The sequence below is a fragment of the Charadrius vociferus genome, unplaced genomic scaffold (genome assembly GCF_000708025.1).
Source record: "Charadrius vociferus isolate BGI_N301 unplaced genomic scaffold, ASM70802v2 scaffold340, whole genome shotgun sequence".
Lineage (NCBI taxonomy): Eukaryota > Metazoa > Chordata > Aves > Charadriiformes > Charadriidae > Charadrius > Charadrius vociferus.
The window spans coordinates 760,866-774,976 of NW_009646631.1; the positions used below are offsets into that span (position 1 = coordinate 760,866).

The 14,111-nt window shown below is 40.3% G+C and overlaps 1 protein-coding gene across 1 annotated transcript in view; it reads right to left on the reverse strand.

Moving 5' to 3' along the window:
- Positions 1-3,863: 3,863 nt before the first annotated feature.
- FLVCR1 (feline leukemia virus subgroup C cellular receptor 1) overlaps positions 3,864-14,111 on the reverse strand; it is a 16,586-nt gene continuing 6,338 nt past the window's right edge. Inside the window, exons 3-12 of the mRNA XM_009888526.1 lie at positions 13,849-14,111; positions 10,317-10,461; positions 9,639-9,779; positions 9,261-9,328; positions 8,895-8,998; positions 7,603-7,713; positions 6,440-6,545; positions 6,107-6,218; positions 5,339-5,406; positions 3,864-3,926 (exon numbers count right to left, since the gene is read on the reverse strand). Of these exons, the coding sequence (XP_009886828.1) occupies positions 3,864-3,926; positions 5,339-5,406; positions 6,107-6,218; positions 6,440-6,545; positions 7,603-7,713; positions 8,895-8,998; positions 9,261-9,328; positions 9,639-9,779; positions 10,317-10,461; positions 13,849-14,111 (1,181 nt within the window). The remainder of the gene's footprint in view (positions 3,927-5,338; positions 5,407-6,106; positions 6,219-6,439; positions 6,546-7,602; positions 7,714-8,894; positions 8,999-9,260; positions 9,329-9,638; positions 9,780-10,316; positions 10,462-13,848) is intronic.

The following is a 14,111-nucleotide window of genomic DNA, read 5'->3' on the forward strand; positions in this document are numbered from 1 at the left end:
GAATCATTAGTAGCTTATAACACTTCAGAATGTGCTACATACACATATTGAAAGCAACCAAAAAGGTCACATGTTCCCATTCACGCAGGAAAACTCACGAGTTCACAGAAGGGAAAATGAAAGCAATAAATGCTTATAGCTTAACCCAATTTCACTTGACTGTAGATGCACAAGATAGTAGAAAGATTTCTCAAAAAGCATTTTTTCATTAAGCAACACGGGCTAGCAGCCCTAATTACACACTCCAGTGATTGTCTCTGAAACAACAGACTGTCCTGAACAAAAGAGATGACCAAGAGGATGAAGTTAGGAAAGCCCTATTAACCTGAAATGATTCGTACGTATTGTCCCACTTCTTCCCTTGTTTTCTTCCTCATAAAATGTAAGCATTCAGCAACAGAAGGAGATGTTATTAAACACAAGCACTCATCTACAAAATAAGTGCTCTGAAGGATTTATCTACCAAGCTGAAGAAGAGAGCTCCCAATTGCAGCAATTCCAGATTACGGTCTGATATTTTCACACCAAGCCAACAGAAATGAGGGTTTTAAGGCCATGTTAGGAATCCTAAATAAAAATGGGTCAATGTTCTCTGGGTCTCTCCCAGTGAAGTTAGTAAAAGTTTAACAAGGTCTGGAAGAAACAAAGAAAGAGTTATTTTAAAGGCTAATCTCTGAATCTTGTAGCTGAAAGTTAGCAATTGCAATTACACACCGTGGTGGGCCCCCGGGGAACTTGGGGGCAGCTCCCTTGCTTACGCTCACCATTCCATGAGTTCTCTTGCGTCCTCTAGAGTTCTCTTGAAGCACTTAAAAGAAAAGCATACTGAAAAGCAAAAGCTGATGCATGGGATTGGGATGCCTCTCCTCAATTGGTTTCCGACTACATCCTCTGATAGTTGACATGTAATTCCATTCATTGAATGAGTACCTCTTTAAGCAGTTACGATTTTTAGACCCTACCTCTACTCTTACTGGAGGGCTGAGCCAGAATCTCAAGGCTAAGAGAGTCAGAAACCCTATTTCCAGTTCCAGATGGATGTTTGATTGGGTGGGTGTTGTTTGTTTAAAAACAAAAATTAAACACAAACAAACAAAAAAGCCCCAACTACCCTAAATTTATTTCTGCCATGAGCTAGAACCTCAGTTTCTTGACAGACAGGTAAGATGATTGCATAAAATGCTGGTTTGTTCCTTATTTGCTCTTTATTTTGCTGCTGAGCCTTTTATTTAAATACTTTATCGTTGCCTGGAAATAGTTCTCAGGTTTCCAACTTTCAAGTTCCTTTTAGAGGGGGAGTATTAAATCCAGGATGTAATTAAGCCTTCATTATTAGGAATATTTTCTTTTCAGGGACCTAGCAGGGTTTCCAGCATGCCAAAATCTTCTTTGGACCTTTTCAGAGGGTAGCCAAGTAATTTGGCAGAAGATAAAAAACACAAGGAGCCAGAAAGGCTGGAATATTCTTTCAATAATCAGCTGAACATAACTAAAGAAACTGGAAACTAGTAGTGAAGAATTAAAAAAAACAAGTTTTAAAAAGAAAGAAAAAACTAAATATTTGAATTTGAACAGTGTATCTCAGAAAGCATTCTGAATACTGCCAAAGGCATTCTATTGGACATTTGGGGAAGTGAAAAGACTTCCCCAAAACTGCAAAAATATTATCTTGTTAAGATTTTGCAACAGCAGAAGTAAAAAGCAACCAAGGGCCATGAACACAAGTATTTACCAAATCTGTATCTTGCTGAAGAATGTATATCTTTTGGCACACATTATTATCATTTTTCCAAAGGGAAAAGCCACGCACAGGTACCATAAGGCAGGAACTTTCACTTTGCTCACTCGGGCTGAAAACGTGTACATCCCTTGATGGGGCAGCTTATATCACACCAAGTCATTAAATGTAAAGAACTGGCATAATGAAACCATCTCTACTTCCACTCCTATACTCTTGCCTGCCATTTGAATATCTATGAGTTACTTTTCCTATATTCAGCTACCTCACCAGAGGACTCTTCTCATAGAGCTTGTCTCTCCAGGAGCAGCAAGGTGTGCCCATTTTCTCTCTAGCACTGGGCCTGGCAAAGAGACATGGACCCTTTTTGGAAAGGCGAGTGTTCCAAGCATGCTTAGCTTATTCTGGTATCTATATTGCCATTCAGTCTTCCCATGTCTGAAGCATTTATCATACAAAACCTTAAATCAAGATCATCAAGTTCAGAGGCTAAGATTAGACAGCTAATTTTATAGGGTCCTTTTTATATAAAGGAGTCTCTAAATCTACAGTGAAACAAGAAGAAGAAAAGCGTTTAACGATACTTATCATACTGAAAGACTATCTCAGAGTTAAAAAGTTCCCCATACCCAACTGTAACGATCTGTGGAAAACTTTGAGTAACATTCCACCTTCTGGATGGCACTACATCTGTGGGAACTCAAAGAGAGTTTGAGTTGGTACTGATGGTATTGACAGTACTGAACCTGCAGGCTCAGGTCAAAGCCTGCTAAAGCTTAAATGTTTGCAAAAACTCCGGTAACTCAGGTCTGACTTTTTCAGTAATAGCAGGGCCTCAGTATTATTGTAGTGCTGTCAATTCTTTAGGTGTGTAGATAGAGCACAAGGTAAAGGAGAATATTTTCAGAAGCACTGCAGTGAGAAATCCACATCCCAAATTCAGATAAATGTAATAACATATGGTGAATGTTAATGAAGTCTGCTCCTTTTGTAGCTAAGATGCACGATATGAACAGCAAATATTTCATGAAAGTGAAACATCACTATTTTCCTTTCAATCATCCTTACAGCTTTTAACAAACATGATTTAAGTTATACGAGCACAAAAATTTCACAGGACAAATGATACAATTCGTAACACAGAGAAATAAATGCAAAAAAAAGGATAGAACATATTTCCTGATATTCCACAAATATTCAGAGGAGGTTTAACACACAAAATGGAATTTCTTCAGCAGCACTGATTAAACTCAAGATGAGGCAAGGATCTTCTTTACAAAGTAAAGGCACCAGCTCTTTGTAAACACGTACTCCTCTCACTTTAACTGAGAAAGCACTCAAAAGATTCCATGGAGGCAACCTGTGTGGTAGTGTTTCATTGCCTATGAATACTTCCCAATAGAGATATCAAAGGCCTTTCTCCTCCTTTTTACTGTTTTTAATAAAAAATGGTTTTGGTTTTCAATTTATCTAGTGGGAAATTCTTTAAATCTCCCTGGAAGTGTTACAATGAATCTATAAGACAGCATTTTCTCTTATCTGCCCTCTGATACCTATCAAGAAGTTTCAAGGCAAAAGAAATGTCAGATGCCAGTATGAAACACACACATTTGCAGTCATCTCTTGTTTTCAGTATTGTGCTATAGGCAGTTTCCCAGAAGGAACTGTTGTCTTATATTAAAAATACAGACACATTTAAAAAAAAAAAGGAACTTGTGAACATCCTCCAGCTGTACAGCTACCCACTCTCTGATTTTTCAAATGCACTAGCGAAGACTGAACAAGAAAAGAAGATTAGATACTTCTGATCATGACAACTGTACTTCAGGATTCCAGATTTTTTCAAGTATGCATCCTGAATGTACATGTCTCCCAAGCATAGAGAGTACTCACACACTTCTTTACTAATGACACTGCAAAACTTGAAAACTGTTAAAATAAATATTCCATACAAAGGTGAATTGTTTGCATCTTGCGCAAAATGAACTGAGCATCTTCATAGTTTCCACTGCGCAACTGTCACCAAACACATTTTACTACTCATACACACAAATCCAGTGATTACACTAATTAATATTGTTCAGTATCCAACCAAACTTGTGCGTTTCTAAGTCACCTTTCAGCTTTATAAAGCCGACTGAATTTTTGACGTAGTACTTTCAGGTTCTATAGGACTGTCAACTGGTACCTGGAGAGGGGAAAAAAAAAAAAAAAGCAGGAATTAAGCTATTATTCAGCAGAAGCTATTCCCAACCTCAGTATTCTTGGGTAATTATTAGGTTAGACTCCAATAGTGTATGTAGTTAATGAGCCAAATCAGGGATTTATAGAAAGCCCTATTTTCCCTTCTCTCTGTAATGAAAAAAATCCCCAAACCCCACAGAATTTAGTTTCTTAGTATAACTCTAAAGTATATATGTACTGCATACGAATATTTATCACGTGGACATTAACTTTCAGGTGTTTTCTCCCTTACATTTAAACACGGTAGAAACTTGACAATCAAGGTTTGGTATCAAAGTGATATTGTACCTTATTAACACAGGCAGCTCTCAATTATTTATGGCAATATCCGGGCAAGGACTGCAGGCTTTTGTTATATCCTGGCTAATATAAACAAGGGTGTGAGACAATCTAGACTAACTAACAAGGTGACAATGGAAAACAGACAAGTCATGGACCACTACCTATAGTTGGCGTGTACATCCCCGAGATAGCCCCGACCCAGGCTGGCGAAGCCCCAGGATGCCATACTGTGCACACACAGCTGCACAGGTTTCAGATTCAAGTTAGCTCATATAGCACCAGCTTGGAAGTTTCTGAACCTTATGCAGACACTAACAGTGTGCACCTGATCACAGATGATCAAAAGCTGCTATATACGCAGGACACCTACACATAAAAAGAAGTGTGTGTGACACAGGATCTTGCACTGTCTGTCTCCAAAAAGTTGTTTTGTTATCTTGATCCAAATGATCAAAAAATCCACAGCACTGAAAAAAGTTTCCAATGACAGCCTTATTTCTACTAGTAACTGTGATAATTTGGAAAAGCTGCTGAAACACGGTCTTCAGACCTCCTGAGCAGCAGAAAGTGTTATGCTCAGTCTTCATTTAAATTGAGAGAGTGCTCAGCAGAAGAACAGACCCAGCTCTTCATATAGCAGCACGCTATAGAAACTGCAGCATGACTTCTGTTCATCAGACACTGACTTCACTTAAAGGGACTGCAGGTATTTTAAATGAAATATGTAGTCTGTAGCACAGCCTCCTAACCCAACACACAAAAAGGCTTCACAATTTACAACACTACCTGAATATATGGAAAAGCAAGATTCAAGCAATAAAACCAGAGATTAATATTAGCCTCTTAAAATTCAGGAAAATCTGAGAGCAGAAGGTCTTTTAGTTTTTTTCATGGGAGGGGAGAAACAGATATCTGAGGGCAGCATCCCACTGGGTCTCTTGCTCCAAAACAGCAAGGAAACGGTCATATTACAAGTTTTTGTCAATTACTCTTTTGCTGTTAATGTTATTATGCCAAGAAAAGCCAAGCATTCAAGTATGCTAATACAATCACGATAAATGAGTCACCACTTACAGCTTTAACATCCAAATTCATAATCCCTGAATTCACATTGTGTCTTCGCAAATCTGATTTTATTAAGGCTGAAATAAAAAAAAAAAAAAAGAGAAAGCTGGTTCACAACTTTGCAATGACATGCATTTCAAATGTCACTGGGAAACGTTTGTACAGTGCAAGCACACAGAAGCTGCTTTCAGCACATATTCAAAATACCTGTATTCATTCTTTTGTGACTTGAACGTACTGATAATTTCAACTTGCTCCTCACAGAGCACACACAGAAAATGACAATAAAAGCTTTTAAACCATGAGGACTTAAAGCAAAGCTTGATGGTTTTAGCACTTTCAGCACATTTGTAAGTACCAGCATGTGTAAGTCACTGGTACAGTTCAGGAATACATCAGCAGTTTCTTACATTTGGAAAACTGCAAACTGTCTCCATTTATGTATTTGTTTACACATACTATCCAACTCTGGAGATAAGCATCTGCCTCAAATTCAAGACATGACTCAAGAAATGGGACGCAGATGCTTGTCCACGTAGTAGCAACATCATCCTTAAAACAAAGGGTGCGAGCACAGCAAGTATTTAAAGTGAAAAACAAAGAAAGAAAAAAAACCAAACAAACCCTGCACTTTAACTTCTGTCACCCCAGACAGGAAGCCATGTATGTAAATCCTAGATGTCTGACTGAATTTCTGGGTAGTTTTTTGATGTCTATCTCAAAAAACCCTCCACGATTTTACATTAAAGAGAAATCATTACACTTTTGATCAATTACCTGTTAAGATAATGCCCACAAAAAGCCAAGCACAAAGAAAGAGGTTTCCTGCACGGGGACCGTAGTCTGTTGTGAGTTTTCCTTGAACAAGTGTGAAGACAATTCCAAATATCTATAAACAAACAAGTCACTTCATCAGGATCACATAGAAAAGAGTCGTCACTTTACCTTGCAAAGTTTCAGGTCACATCTTCTAGAAACCAAATTAACAAAAAATTAAGACTACAGCAACACATCAGAGACTTAGCAGCCAAGTCTAAGAAAGCCTTTTTAGATTCGAGCAGTGTGGCTTTCCTGAACATTACTTCACTTGAAGAAATAAAATTATATAACCTGTGCCGAGGCATTAAGGAGACCTGAGGAAGTGCCTTCAGACTCTGGGTATGTAATTTCCACAGCAAATTCAAACCCAAGTGGGAGATAGCCAGTCATGAAGAACCTGTTGAAGAGGAGAGTAAGAGTATGACAGGTGTGGCCTTCATCTATTACTACAGCTAAGAAAATCAAACATAAACACATGGTATTATGAATTAGCTGTATGCTGAACTGTTTGTTTTCAAGACCTAACATGATTCAATACTTGCTTTACCTGCTTCATTGCCCCGACCTCATCCAACAATTTTAGCCATACATCTCCCTCTTTTAGGACAAAGGCGTTTTAACATATTTGCCCCATTTCCCATAACCACCTGCATTTCACTCCATACATATGAAACAACCTTCTCTGACCAGTCCACAAGCCACTCTATCATTGAAGCCAATTACTTTCAAATTAAAGACATACATGAACATCATAATTTGATCAGCCCAAACATTCATGCTGGAGGACAAAAAGAGACCATCAGTAGGGAGTGAGGCTGGACACTGGAATGTCTGCCAGAAGCTGCTGTGGAAGAAGCTGAGGGAACCGATGGGTGACAGGAAGAGCAGGGGCCTAATGCCATTGAGGTTGGTTGACTGGTTTTTAAAATGAAATTCTCAAGACATTTCTAGCTCTACCTTGACTGCTGTGTCTGCATACAGCACTATTCCCTCAGCACCTTTTGCTTTTAGATTGTGTATCTATAAGAAGTGCTCTTGCTCTTCTGAGAGACCAAAGCACCCAGCACGTTGCTTGGGCTATCAAAATATAGATCAATCAAAACGCACAGAAGCCAGTCTTCCTAGTTAAACTCTAATCACTTATCCACTGGCCAACAGAAAGATTCAACTTTACTGCAGACAGCTTTTCAAATTGGAACCAAACAAGTTGACCACATACAGACTTCTGTTAGGTCCACGAAAACATTAAATGAAATTAACTGAAATGTGAGTTATTTTGGATCTATCCTGATTTAACAGCAGGCGAAACCCTAGTAGACCTTATCTGTACAGTGAGCTGTAAGCATAGGTTGAGAGCATGGTGACAGAATAAACAGTAGAATTGTTTAGTTAAAGTTACATATTGTTTCTGAACAGAACTGCAGTAAGTCGTCTAGTCCTCTTTAATTGCTCACCCAAGTACTCCTCCAGTCACGAACACTACTATAAGGTATCCGAGGTCCAGGGTAAAAGTAAATACAAGCAACCCAATGAAAGAGAGAATGTAAACAATCAAAGTAGTTTGCCTGCAATCCAACAAAAAAAAATATTAAAAAATTAACATCGGTAACATAAGGTCATAGCAAATTGCTGAAGCATGGAAGAGTAACATAAACATTACTTATTCTCTAACAACCGACATTCTACAGCTACAAAATTTGCTTCATGTAATTCTGACTCAAACATATCATGCAATGAGAACGTATCCCTTCCCGAACTCTTTATTGCCTTGGTTATATGGCTGCTTTGCTCAAGGCTAAAGAGACTTACTCAGACTCTCAAAGAGTAGACAATCACAGCAGATACTATTACCTTAAGACTATTTTAGTTCTCTGCTATGTTGTACCTCTTGGCCATTCTGCAACGCTGCCCATTATAGAGTACATCAATACATGAGCAGCCAAATCGAACACCATTAGCAATAAAAGTCAGCCTAAGAGGCAAGTCAAACAAATCTTATTACAATGTTCTATTTATTTTAAATCTGGGATAAGGGATGTCATCCAAAATATTAAAGCACATATCACTTCTAAATAAGCCAAAACGCATGCAGAAACAAAGCCAATCTACAGCATTAACATCCATTAAGTTTCTAGAGCTCTTGCACATAATGTACTAAGAATCACAGGGGAGAACTACTCCACCACAAGCAGCGCTTCAGGGCACTGGTCACTCCTGGGGGGCACCACACCATGGGTGATGGACCCAGGCGCTCCTACCCCAGAACAGGGTTCTGCTCCATGCTCATCCCCTGAATTAAAGCAAATGTTATGCTCACTAACAGGATGAGGAGTAATAAAAAAAAAAAAAAAGAGAGAATCCATCAACTGTTCATTTTACAAAACAACGCAGAGTAGGTTTTGAGCCTTTATGGTTTCCCAAGAGAAGGAGCCCACTGGGCCACCCGGCCACCATATGTATGACATAACAGTGCTTTCCTTGTTAGCCTTACACTCCTGAAGAGACAGGATTAGATGGAAAACCCCTTCGCATCTTTGCATTCTCCTGCCTCATTTCTTTTGGCCAAGAAACAGTAGGAGTCTCAATCTTTTGCTGTAGCCTAAGAAACTAGTCTCCATCAAGGCTGCTAGAAGATCAAGGATGAACCGCATCATCAGTTCACTTCAGCCCTTACGTTGCAGTATTTTTCTAATGCAATTGCACCGCTCTCCTACCCCTAACCCCATACATGCCTACCCACACTTACTTGTATGTTTTAGTGTAATCCAGCCACAAACCACAAATAATCGAACCCACCATTCCTGCCACCACCAGTGTCAAGCCAATTCTCCCAGCGTTCACTTCTTCTCCCTTTCAACAAATATTTATATGGTGCTCATTAATAACTTGCTTCCACTCAGAGTCAAGTTCAGACCTCTTGGCAGTCATAAGCGCAAACAAACATTCCTATGACTCCCATATCTGTATGGTGCAAGAAACTGTAGGAGGGTATGAAGGAAACCAAACGTCTGAGCACACATAGCACCTACATAACAATGAACATCACCTCTGCAAATGTACAGTAAAAAAAACCAGAACAAACAACCCAACAAAGAAGATCCGAGAAACTTACCTCATAATGAGTTACTATCATCTGGTTTAATAATGTGGAGACAGAATAAAATGCCCCAGTCATAATACCTGCAGTACCAAAAGAAAAGCTTCAGTCATTCCAGGTGTAGCCCCACAGATCTGCTACCCTAAAGAGTTAATCTTCTGATATTTAAGACTCACGTCAGAGGCAAAACCTTTTATCTGCCAGGTAAAATCTCTTCACCAGACCTACAAACGGTATTTTGAATCTTGTCAGATTTTCCAGCACTGGCTGCTGAATATGTAAAAGTTTGACACTCCCTCCCCCATACACAACCACCGTCACAACTAAAACTCAATATGCTTTCGGCACACATTCAACTGTTCTGCCAGACTACAGCCAGACAGCACCACTTACCGTAACTGATCAGCAAAAGTACAAATGGAATGTTTTTGAACAAGTTTATAATCGACTGCTTGTAGGAGTAATCCTCGGGAGGCATAGTTTGCAGGACTGCTTGAGAGTGACTAGGAGGGTATTTCGGCTTTTCTTCAAACACTAGGGAGAAAGAAGAAGGAATAATTTTGATTTGTCTTTACTAGACTAATGCTTTTCCTTTTTGAAGTGTTTCAGTTTGATGAATTTCACGAGTTTAATTTGTGGTTTATAACGCCTCCATAAAAAACATAGACTAGATTTTCCTCATGGAAGAATCAAGTCACAGCCACAATGGATGTGCTAATTATTTGGTCATGCCTGATTGCATGGTCAAATACAGACTTCATCTGCAATGTGTCTAGACCTTTGTATCTGAATTGTAAGAATAACACAGAGAAATCATATTGTATCGCAATGTCCATGCGGCTGGTAGCAAAAAGCCTAAGTGAGCTGCGTATCCTGACAGGGGCTGCTCTACGTGAAGCACAACATACAGAAAACTGGTTGTCGCTTAACCCTGGCATGACAGATAAGTGAACGCAAGTAAACATGAGAAAATGTAATCTTGACTACTTTGAGCAAAGTCAGATGCTTGAAGTGAGATGTTGTAAACACTCTCTATGATCACCATTTAAATCACAAGAACGGAACACTTACCAACTCCTGTTAAGAAGAACAAAAGCGTGGACACTATTGCTGTTCCATAGAACATGATGCTGATATTATGTGCCATTAGATCGATATCGTTAGGTGTATTGGGAACCAGAACAGGTGGCACCAAAAAACCAATTGCAGTGCCAAGCTGTAAAGCAGGAAAAGAAAGCCAAACATTATTTCCCTGTGAACATAAAAAGTAACAGAAATTAAAAGCCCTACCAGCTAAAATTCAGACTTTATATCATAATAACTATTAATAAAACTATGAAGGAAAGGTGTTCCTTTAGTTTCATACTTCTGAGCCATTTGCTCTCAATGACATTTCACAATCAGGTCTTCAATAACCTTTTAGGTTTTTATTTATAATTAATAATATATAATTAATATATATTATTAATATATAATTAATAATATAATTAACCCTTTTAGGTTATTGAAGGTTTTAACCTTTTCATTTCTAAATTAAACTACAATACTACACCTAGTATATAGCACATTTAACAACTAAGCATTAAGGAAGTTGTTTTGCAGAAGGATCTTTCACAGGAAAACACTATGCATGCACATAAATTTGTGTCAGTCATCCCGCAGCTGAACGCCTAGAGATGACAGAAGATTCTAGCTACTCTTGTAGAAATGTTCTTCTCTTTCTTGATCAAAATGCTGCACTTGATGTCACGATCCTGCCACTACAGTAACAAAGACTGACATACAAGGTTTACTGCAGAACTCATAGAGCTGAGAAGAGCAAGGGAAAAGGAGCATCCTTGTTAAGAAACACAAACCCAAAACTTCCATCTGCAATTATTGCTAAGGAAACAAAGAAAAAACACAAAATAAAGTAGTAGTGGGTGTGTATCTGGAGTCAATTCCAATGTAGCAACTGATTTCATATTAAAAACAGACCAAAAAAAAGGACTGAAATTTTGGGTATATGTATAAAGTGTTTTAAAACGCTTGGACTACTCTCCAATTTACCTCTGCTGCTTCTCCAAAACTAAACCACATTTTAAAATGTTACAACAATTTTTTTTTTTTAAACTAAAAAACTCTGCATCTGTTTCAGGTAGAAAAAAAAAAAAAAAGAGCACGGAAGACTGTTCGAGTAGTAGGTCCAACACTCAGAAAGCACTCAAATTAAAGCTGTGCCAATGTGCTTACAACGTACCCTTTGTGCATATGCCTGATGAGGGTTTTGCTTCCCGCCCCCACCAGATCACCAGATTTACACAGTATCCAGCACTCACCTGAAGAATTTGTCTCTTTTTATCCTCACCCTTCAGCATATGAACTCTGCAAGCATGAACTGAGTACACAATTACTCTTGTTCTTAAGGTATGTTTTTTCCTCCCCCATTGTGAGGCAACAGAGTACCAACAATATTCCAAGACAGTCAAGTGATACCATTTTTCACCTTTTACATGTAGAGAAGTTAAGACCAAAAGGATTGAGAGTTCTAATGAGCCTGCTGTGCCCAGCTGAAGACGCTAAATACTTGTGGAAATCTGGCACTCCCAACAACCCCTGACAGGTACATCGCTGCAATCCCTGTGATTTGTGTTTCAACTGCAAATGATTAGCATCTCAAGAGATACCGGGTGCGATCTGACTTTTTATAAGTACATTTTGATAATTCTGTTCCTCCCCTGCCTGCGGTCCCCAGCCCTGTTTGCTGTAGCTCTTAAGTTACGCAAAATATCTGATAAGAAATCAGATGACCAACAGCCTAGATGGTTATAGAAACCCGATTCTGTTACATAGTTCACCTTGTGCAATTAAACAAGTACAGTGAGGCTGTTATCGTAATGCGTATGCAGAAGTGAACTGCACTGGGATATACAGACAACATTACTTCTAACTTCCAAGTGCCGAACCTGTCATTTCATTACTCTCTCAATCCAGCTTTTGATAGGTTTTTTTTTTTAAGAAAGCAAAAACTGAGAACAGAGAAATTCTATTGTTCGACACCATATCAGTGGGTGACAAGCAGGACTAGGATCTTAAGACTTCTGTGGCACACAGCTCCAAGCTAGCAGGGTATGGCATCGCTGCAGAATAAGCCATTATACTTTGCACAGGACTGCCAGAGGCAGACGAAACACACTTTGTCAATGTGTTTCATGGGTGTTTCCCTGGCAGAGGACCAGCAAGCACATTGGCACACTAAGATCAGTCCTACCTTCTGGAAGGGAGTACGCTCCAGAAATAACTAAGGTTTATTTTGTTCACACCTCTCCTCCCATTTTCCTTGCCCATCTTTCTCGTGGTTGCTATCCATACAATCCCTGCACTCCTGTTCCCGTCCTGCACCATTTCAATGCCCACATCTCAGCATCTGAGCAAAGCATCAGTTTCAGACTCCAAGTTGGATCCTTGGCACTGTACTGCAGAACTGAAACCCCAGTAACTCCTTGCTACTGGGAGGACCGGTGCACATCTGTAAGAGTGTAAATTTAGCTGCCAAAGAAACCTTTAACCTGATTCCAGGACGCAGATGCAAAATTTTTGTTCACCTGCTAAAATAACCAACCAACAATGCCCAAAGTCTTCAGTTCAAAAGGGACAGTTGACTTGTCCACTGGAAGATTTCAATGCAAAAAAAAATGTTTTAGAAAAGCATTGGGAAAACTGTACACAGTCAGGTATGAGCCAATGAGCAACCCTAACTGTAAATATGTAACACTAATATCACCGCTGTAATAATCCAAAGTGCACAAACATAAAATCATTAGACTCACATGAGGAAAATCAAATCCCCTGTTACCTTAATCACACTGTACCTACGACCTCAGCCTGCACCAATGATGTTGATGGGGATCTTAACATTCTGTTGCCACAGAAAAGCGGGGGCAGTGGCAGGGGGCAAGAAAAAGGCTATGGGAGGAAAAAAAACCCATCAGCATTGTATCTTCACCCATGCTTTCAGATATGCCTGTTTCAGCTCCCTGAAACCAGCCAGGACCAGGGAGCTCGAGGAAATCTGTGACTCAGTTATCAGTTCCCCACAGTTACATGAACTATCATAGTGTTACAGAAAATTTCCATCAGTCACATTGACTACTAGCACTTAGAGATTCCAGACAGTATTTTAGAAAGCAGGAACTAATATATGTTGGCACTGGGGCTCCCCATGAAAGTTCAGGTACTTCACCGCCCTCCAGCTGAGGGTGGATTCAGTAAGATGAACGATGCCAAATGCAAGAGGAAGAGAAAGCGGAGCAGGACAGCTTCTGAAAATGGTCTCTCAATTGACGTACGCCAGGCAGCGGGCAGAAGCCTGCAAACCGCTACATGCTGCCATGCAGCCAGGGTGCCACAAAGCCAGGCTGGCCGGGGAAGGTGGTATGTAACATCCCCTCCGAGCTTGCCCTGGTTCCATCACTCTTCCTCTCTCCCATGCTGCCCCGTGACCGTTTCTTGAAGAATGGATTTTCCCCACTTAAACGACTTATTTTTAAACCAACGCCACGCCGCACTCTAAGCAAGCTCACTTCTCCGAAGCCTCCCTCGCCCCCTTCCCCGCCGCCCCTACCTGGTTGCCCAACACGGCCACGGCGCAGGCGGTGGAGACCTCGGTGGGGCCGAACCAGACGGAGGCGATGCGCGAGGGCAGCCCCAGGATGAAGACCTGAGCGACGGCGCAGACGGCCTGGGCGGCCAGGGTGAGGGGGTAGCGGTCGGGGGCCAGGCTGGCACACTTGAGCCAGGCCCCCAGGCCGTTGAGGCCGGCGCCCAGCAGGGCGGTGAGGCGCAGGCCGCGGGCGTCCCGCAGCCAGGGAGCGGGGAGGATCAGCG